The sequence below is a fragment of the Aethalodelphis obliquidens genome, unplaced genomic scaffold (assembly GCF_003676395.1).
Source record: "Aethalodelphis obliquidens isolate GAN/ISIS:26980383/991018 unplaced genomic scaffold, ASM367639v1 scaffold75, whole genome shotgun sequence".
Classification (NCBI taxonomy): Eukaryota; Metazoa; Chordata; class Mammalia; order Artiodactyla; family Delphinidae; genus Aethalodelphis; species Aethalodelphis obliquidens.
The window spans coordinates 774,636-783,799 of record NW_020838019.1 but is presented as its reverse complement, the minus strand read 5'-3'; the positions used below and the strand labels follow the sequence as shown (position 1 = coordinate 783,799).

Genomic DNA, 9,164 nt, shown 5'->3' with positions numbered 1-9,164 from the left:
GGTGGATTCTTAACCACTGCACCATCAGGGAAGTCCTAGACACTTTTATTACTATGTGTCTTAGAGAAAAACGTTTTGGATTGAGAGTTTGAGGTGACATATTTGCTTCATGAACTTTGATGGCCTAATCTCTCCCCATATTTCAGAATTTCTCAGCCATTATTTATTGAAATAAGCTTTCTATTCCTTTCTCCCCTAGTACACATTATTTCTTTTGATGGTGTCCCATAACTTCTGTAGGCTTTCTACACTCCTTTTCATTCTTTTTTCTTTTTGCTCTTCTGTTTGTAAAATTTCAATCAATCTGTCCTCTGGATCACCAATTCGCTCTTCTGCTTGTTCAGGTCTGCTCTTGAAGCTTTCTATTCAATTCTTTATTTCAGTCATTGTATTCTACAGCTCCAGATTTTCTGTTTGGTTCTTTTTTTATGTTTTCTATCTCTTTTTTGAGGTTCTCATTTTGTTCCTGTATTGTTTTCCTGATAGCATTAAATTTTTCATCTGTGTTCTCTTGTAGCTCTCTGAGCATTCATAGAAGAATTATTTTGAATTCTTTGTCAGGCAATTCCTGGATTTCCATTTCTTTGCAGTCAGATACTGGAATTTTACTGTATTCTTTTGATGGAGACATGTTTCCCCTGATTCTCCATGACCCCTGTAGTGTTGTATAGGTATCTGCACATTTGAAGAAGCAGTCACGTCCTCCAGACTTTACTGACTGATTTTGTTAAGGGAAGCCTTCTACCTGCTGATAGGGACCCATACTGGTTATTCTGTGACCCTGATCTAGTGATGCAGAGTGCCATGTGGAAAGGTGCATGGTGGCACTGGGTCCAATGGTATATGATGTCTCTTTGGCTCCAGGACATTGGGGTCCACAGTATTGACAACTGTGTGGTCCTTGGCAAGCACTGCAGGAATTCTGTGGCTTCAAGATCTTTTGGGCTCCTAAGTGGCACCTCCAAGACTGGTAGCAGGGCAGGCAGTGGTGGTGGATGGAGCCAGTGGTGTGCACATACTCGGCTGCAGGGGCCAGCTGCAGGTGCCTATGTAGTGGCAGAGGGGGCCAAAGCAGGTAGCAAGGGCTGGGGCCAATTATAGGCTCACTGGTGTTTGCCAGTACCATACTGTTTTGATTACTATAGCTTTATAGTATAGCTTAAAATCAGGAAATGTGATGACCCCTGCTTTGTTCTTCTTTCTCAGCACTTATTTGGACATTCAGGGACTTTTTTATTTCCATATAAGTTTTATCCTCCTTTCTCATCTCCCTAAGACAACAGTATGATGATTGGGACAGGCTTGAATCCTAATGAGAAGAATCTATCAGATCCTTAGAGGGGTAAGGTCCTTGCTTGAATATCTTCACTTCCATTCAGCCTTCCACCCTAGTGATAATCCCATTTGTTTGGGCATTATCTCTATCAATTGACTGTACTCCTTATGTAACCCACAATTTTCTAAGTCTTCTCTAAATCTTATGCTAGGGACATAAGCTCCTGGATTGTCCCTAACTCAACTCTTCACATTTTTTGCAGTTGACAGTGAGTGTTCACCTGATAGACCCTTCACTTGGCTGTAATATGCCCTCCACATATATCTTGGTCTGTAAAGCTTTCTAGACATCACTACTGCATGGAACTGACTAGGGAATTAACTAAGGTCATTCTTATTGGCCATGTGACCTTGAACAAGTTACTTAGCCTTTCTGAACTTCTGAGGTGGACATAAAAATTGTACCTAATTCATATAGTTGTTACAGGATTAAATGAGTTAATGTAAAGCACTTGGTGCCTGACTTGTTTAGGTGCTTAGAGATAGTGTGATTATGCTGTTGCTACTACTGCTGACTACTTCAGCTTTAAAACTTGCACTTGCTTGTTTCTTCATTGACATCAAGCCTTTGCCTACAGAGCCCTTTCTCTTTGTCCCATCACCTTTCTTTCTCAGGAGCCCCAATCCTTTGGCTGCCTGAATGTATGTTGAAGAATGGAAAATTCCTGTGGTTTTGTTGAGCTGTGCCTCCCATATTGGGGGTGGGGGCCTGAAGGGATAGGGGTGCCAACCTGTTCATAACCAAAAGGCCAATAAAAGTGTCTTCCCAAATGAAATATTGAACTTCATTAAATCTAAGACATCATCAACTGTGAGCCACACCCTTATTTTATGTAATACTAAGAAAGAAATAAGCAACCTTTAGAATTTTAATTTTATACTTATTTAAAAGTTATTTTGATGCAGGTCTGTGAAGGGGCATAAGAGGCTTCCTGGTCCCTAGAGAGACCCCTCCACCAGGAGGACGTACGCAGCTCATGGACCTTTCCAGACATAGATGCAGCCTCTGGGGGGAGCTGGTCCTTGTGGCATGGGCCCATGTTCAACAGCCGGGAAAGAATGTACATGACAGGTGACTGCTGATCAGGGGGTCTCAATTAAGTGATACAGGGAGCTACACTGTGTGGGTAGAAGCCAGCAACGGGACCCAGAGAGCAACTGGCTGGCCTGAGATTCGAGAGTTGGAAATCCCAGGCATCTCAGTCAACATTAGCTCCGTGGGCAGAAAACATGGATTCCGTGGCTGCTGTCTGCCATACCAGTGCCACCAACGTCAAGTGGTATGTGAGTTACACACAGGTGTCCAGCTATGACCACATGACAGTCTCCCCAGACAACAAGACACTCATCATCCAAAGGATCAGTAGCTGCAACTCACCACTTCAGTGTGGGATAGAAATCCTCCCACAGATTATTGAGAGAAGTGAAGTAATCTTTCCGACATTGACCTATGGTCCCTCCAGTGTGCTGATCAGGAGTAAGCGCCGTAACTTCAATGGCATCCTGCCTGCTGAGATGGGCTCCCAGGTGGAGATGGAGTGTATCTCCTATTTCAGACCAGAATTCAAGTACCAGTGGATCCACTTCCACTGTGGATTCAAGTACCAGTGGATCCACTTCCTCCTGAACTTCTCAGAGAAAAAATTACCTTCCTGAATCTGATCTGGGACCAGATGGGCAGATACAGATATCAGGAAGTCCAACTCCAGGTGCCCTGGCACAGGACTGCTTTTAGCAAAGGTTTCACTATCTCAGGATCCTTGCTGGTATTTCTCATCATGGTGACAGCAGTGGGCAGTGTCCTCTTCTGTGCATTCCTCATTCATACCCTGATCAGACATTACTCTACCAGGGCAAATTGGGCTACATGACCACCCACCTCAGACATAGAAGACAAGACCAGATGGGCAAGGAGGGTTCCAACTCCCCCACTTCCTTATCCGACACCATGGGACCATCAGGTATGCCCCTTCTCAACATTGCCAGGGACAGAGAAATGGAACAACCTATACATGCCCAATAACCGGGAATTGCTTAAATGGGATGCAGCACATGTTGAGTGAATCTGTCATTGTTAGAAACCACGCTGGGGAAAGCCATTTACTGATGCAGAGAATGTTCACAACTTGTTGCCAGGTTAGAAATGCATAATGCAAACCTGCATCTGATAGTATCATATTGTGAAAAGTATAGATTAGTTAACTGATATAGATGTAATATTACAGTGTGTATGTATGTATGTGTTTTCCAGTTTTATGTGTACACACACACACATATATATGTATATATATATATACATATATATACACACACATATATACGCACCTGTGCAAAAATTGTGGAAAATATTACCTATCAACAGTGTTATCTCAGTTTCCTTCTTTGTATACTTTACTGTATATTCTGAAGTGTTTTTTTTTTCTTCACAAATTATATAAATTGTTCTTATTATTAGAAAACAAACCCCAATAAAGGTAAAACAGCATGAAGTTAAAAAAAACTTATTTTGACAGAGATTAGGATGGTGGTCACCAGGGGCTGGGGGTGGGGGCACTGAGAAGATGCTGTATAAGGGTACCAACTTACAACTAGTGGATAAATAAGATCTGGAAATCTGATGCACAACATAGGGATTATAGTCCACAATACTGTATTACAAACTTCAAAATTGCTAAGAGACTAAATCTTAACTATTCTCACTATAAAAAAAGAAATTATAAATATGTGCCATGATAAAGGTGTTAGCTAGCACTACTGTAGTAACCCTATGGCAATATGTAAATGAATCAAACCAACACATTTTACAACTTAAACTGTACAACGTTATATGTCAGTTATATCTCCATAAAAAAGGAAAAATATATTTTGAACAACTTTTTAAAAAAGTTATTTTGGACTTATTTAGACATAGAAACAATGATAATATGAATGGCTATGGCTGAATTCACTCATGTAACTTGATAGCCACATCATAAACTGCTGCCTGGGTGATGGTCAGACACTATTGATTGTAAGATGCACATGAATTTCAGAGATGCTGAAATGTGAAAAATGAAAAAGTACATCTTAAAGTTAATGAAAGGTATTCTGTTTCCCTTCAACCAATCTTCTAGAATGTAGAAACTTCATTTTCTTTGTATAGTCACATATCTTTGATACATGAATGTTTGTAAAATAATTTCCCTCTATTCAAGACTTCAGGTCTTCCTAGCTTTAAATCTTCCGAGCTTTAAGAGAAAAATACCTTGGCTGACGCAAGTGTTGTTGATTATCATCATCTCAGACAATAGTAGAGGCTCTGTGATTGAGCTACTAATTTTGTCTTTTTCATTTTATTAGATGGAAAGCAGGCTGAAAGTTATATCCCTCCTACAGAGATATGTGCTGTTTGATACTTAGCTGCAATTTCATAACACTTTAAATTTCATCTCAGTGTTGTATAAAGAACAACATTTTGGAGTCAAACAGACTGAGGTTTATATTCTGCTACTTACTAGTCATGTGACTAGGTACATTACTTCACCTTCCTAGGCCTCAATTGCCTTATCTGTAATCTCATCATAGATTAAATAAATAATATATATAAAGTGTAAAATGTTTGCCTATAATATCTGTCCAGTAAACCGCTGTTTTGATGGAAATGATGTTCTACTGGAGAACTAAGAATATGTTCTCTGGAAAGGTGGATGTCAAACTTGGCAGCAGTGTTGCCAGAGCCTTGCCTGGAGTCAATGTGGCCTGGAAGCACTGTTTTCTTATAGGTCATTCCTCGAGAAATGGCAAGGTGACTACTTTTAGGGAAAGACAGTTAGTACTAATAAATGCTTTATTGTTCAATGGCAACATTATATTAATCTGGGAGCAAAAGGAAATGTTGGGAATGCAAAAAGAATGGTTTTGATCATTTGAGAAGGATTTTGAAACAGGAATTCTTTACTAAAGGTTAGGAATGGATAAAATTATTCATTAACTCATAAAATATGTATTGAGTACCTTTTCAATGCTAGGTGCTCTGCTAGGTCCTGGGAACACAGTGCCTATGTGTTTGTTCTAGTAAAGAATGCAGAAAAGGGCCTGTCCTTGTGGAGCTTACACTGAGGGGAGGATTTAGGGATATGCAATAAAAAGTAAACAATTTTTAAGACAAGATAATTCCATAATGCTACTTAAGGTTTGGTGGTAAGGGAAGACTTCTCTGAGATGGTGCCATTTTAGCTGAAACCTGAAGACAAGGAGTGATTTTTCTTATCCTTTGTGTTCATTAAGCTTCTCATATATGTGGATTTACAGTTTTCATCAAATTTGGAAACTTTTTGGCCATTATTTCTTTCCCTCTCCTTTGGAGACTGATTATACACATATTAGGCCTCCTGAAGTCCCATATCTCACTATTGCTCTCATCTTTTCTTTCTTGCTTTGCTTTTTTAGAGTGTCTCTCTCTCTCTTTTTTTTTTTTTTTTTTTTTTTTTGGTATTTCTTTTTGGATAGTTTCCATTGTTTTGTCTTCAAGTTCACTAATCTTTTCTTCTGCAACATTTAACCTGCCTTTAATTCCATCCAGTGTATCTATCATCTCAGATGTTGTAGTTTTTATTTCTAGAATTTCATTTTAAGACTTTTTAATATCTTCCATGTCTCTACTTAATACATTCTGCTGTTTCTCTAGGTTTCTGGAAACTGGAACAATCATGGGGTTCACCTTGTTTGTTCCCTATCTCTCATGCATCACTGTCCTTTATTGCCTAATGGCTAATGTCTTGAGAACTGTTCTTTCATATGCTTTGTCCTGATTTTTAGTTGTTTCAGATAGTAGGGTAGGGACTTCCCTGGTGGTCCAGTAGGTGGGACTTCGTACTCCCATTACAGGGGGCCCAGGTTCGATCCCTGGTTGGGGAACTAGATCCTGCATGCATGCCACAAGTAAGAAGTCCACATGCCACAACTAAGAGTCTGCATGCCACAACTAAGAAGTCCGCATGCCTCAACTAAAGGATACCGCATGCCACAACTAAAATTAAAAAAAGAAACTGATAGTAGGGTAAATCCAGTCCTTACTCCATCTTGGCTGAAAGTAGGAGTGTTCTGCCTCTATTATTTACCTCATAATTATTCTCAGGTTTTAAAATGTACAAAAAGGCCACATATTGGTTTTAACCAGTTGCTATCAATAGAAAACACTTTAGAGTCTGATTATACATGTTTTCCTGATGTGTGATAAAGCACATGCCATCTATTTGGTCTCTGAACTAATCTTTGTTCAGAATCTATTAACAACATAACCATCAAAAAGCTCTAATATTTTTCTTCTTTTTTTTTTAATGAAAAAATTCCATCTGTTTTAACCAGTAAGAGAAATCTGCTTCAGAGCCTTTTGGTATTTATTATGCTATTATGGTATCACATTCCTGGACTGAGCTGCTTGCCAGATGTAGTTATCAAACATTTTTGTGGCATTATACATGGCCCAAGGACTTTAGACGTCTTATTTTAGTTTTATGTGGGTTGAGGTGGATTTATGTTTTTTTTAAATTGTGGTTAAAGTCTATATAACAAAATTTACCATTTTAACCATTTTTAAGTGTATAATTTGTGAATGTCATAAAGTACATTCACAATGATGTATAACAATCACCACTATCTATTTCTGAAACTCTTTCATCATCCCAAAGAGACTTTGTACGCATCAAACAATAACTCCCCATTCTCTCCTCCCCCCACCTCCTGGTGATCTTTATTCTACTTTCTGTCTTTATGTTGCCTAGTATATGTACCTCATATAAATGGAGTCATACATTTGTCCTTTAGTATCTGGCTTATTTCACTTAGAATAATACTTAAGGTTCATATTGTAGCATGAATGAGAATTTTATTTCTTCTTAAGGCTGAATAATATTCCCTTGTATATATATAACACATTTTGTTTATTCATCTGTTGATGGACACTTGGGTTGTTTCTACCTTTTGGCTATTGTGAATAATGCTGCTGGGAACATTAGTATACAAGTATCTACTTTCAGTTCTTTTGGGTATGTGCCTAGGAGTGGAATTGCTGGATCATATGGTAATTTTATGTTTAACTTTTGAGAAATCACCAAACTGTTTTACATAATGGCTGCACCATTTTACATTCCCACCAGCAATGCACAAAGGTGCCAATTTCTCCACACCCTTACCAACACTTGTTTTTCTTCCTCTCTTCCTTCCTCCTTCATTTTAAAAAAAAATAGTACCCATTCTAATGGGTGTGAAGTGGTATCTCATTGTGGTTTTGATTTTTATTTCCCTAATGACTAGTGATATTGAACACTTTTTCATGTGCTTACTGGCTATTGTATATTTATTCACATCCTTTGCCCATTTTTGAATTGGGTTGTTTGGTTTTTGTGGGAGAGCTGTAAGCCCAAATCTATATGTTCTTCAAAGATCTGGGAGTTTAGATACTCATTTGGTATTTTATATCTAACATATCTAGAAAATGCTCCACAGAAAATTTTTCCATGTTTCTATAACAGTGGCGTGACATATGTGGCAGATCTTTCTTTGTAATAGATGAAGCAGACAGTGATTCCAAGTTGCTTCCCATGTATCTGGGCTGTTTTCAGTGTTCTCCTTTTGTTTCTACATGGCAAACTTCCAGAAAAGAATGGTTGACTAGACTAATGGAAGTGATTGTGTGTGAGACTCCCAAGGCTCCAGTTATAGACCTGTTAAACTTCACTTTTCTTTGGGTTGGAAAATTTTATCTCAGTGAAATACAAAACATAAACAAAACAAACAAAAACACCTTTACTCTTTGGTTGCTAATTAGACTTGCAGTTGAGAAATTCACTTTCTAAATTTCATACGTCATTATTGAGAGAATCTGCTTCTGCTCCAGCAAAGGCAGCTCTGACACAAGTTTGCTATGCACCTCTTTTAACTCAAAAGCTACAACCCAAGAGCTATATAAATTTGGTGCTAAATATATTGATAAATGTAACTAACTTCTGACCTTCATCAGGGAGCTCAGGGTTAAAAGTTTTAAGTGTGATTTTGAGGCCGTAGAAATATAAAGCACACTTAAAAATGTCAAACATGTTTGTAACAAATGAATCAGTTGAACACATCTGAACACATTTGTTTATGTCTTTTATGGTAGTGCCAGTGTTTGAGTGCAAATAAAAGGAACAATAGCAGAAACAATAGAAAAGAACAACCATTTATGGAGTACTCACTATGTCCCAGGCACCATGCCAAATGCTTTCCATGTATGATTGTGTTTAATAATTACAAATCAGGAAAATGAAGCTCAAAGATTCAAGAAAGTTGCTCAGGTCACATACTTGGGAAGTGGCAGAGACTGGATTCAAAGCCAGGTCAGTGTGACTCCAACTTCGTAACAGAAATACAACATCTTGATGGATGGAGGAGAAACAGGGAAATACATTTCAAATAGCTTAATATTATTGCGACTGGCTGAAGGCAGCATAAACATCATCTAGAAAATAGTAGGAGATTTAAGTAGACAGAACTTGTTTTTTTTTTAACTGTGTTGGGAATGTTACATAGAAATGCAGAAAGCCAGGCTTCCCTGGTGGCGCAATGGTTAAGAATCCGTCTGCCAATTGAGGGGACACGGGTCTGAGCCCTGATCCAGGAAGATCCCACATACCGCGAAGCAACTAAGCCCATGCACCACAACTACTGAGCCTGTGCTCTAGAGCCCGCAAGCCACAAATACTGAGCCCGCGTGCCTAGAGCCTGTGCTCCACACAAGAGAAGCCACCGCAATGAGAAGGCCGCGCACCACAACGAAGAGTAACCCCTGCTCGCCGCAACTATAGAAAGCC

General features: G+C 38.8%; 1 protein-coding gene across 1 annotated transcript; it reads left to right on the top strand.

Annotated features, from left to right (window-relative positions):
* Positions 1-846: 846 nt before the first annotated feature.
* Positions 847-3,269, top strand: CEACAM18 (CEA cell adhesion molecule 18). Its single transcript, XM_027092193.1, is given in 5 exon segments — positions 847-1,075; positions 2,279-2,407; positions 2,410-2,555; positions 2,557-2,971; positions 2,974-3,269. Coding segments are annotated over 5 exon segments (1,152 nt in total). The 3' UTR covers positions 3,207-3,269.
* The last annotated feature ends 5,895 nt before the right edge of the window (positions 3,270-9,164 follow it).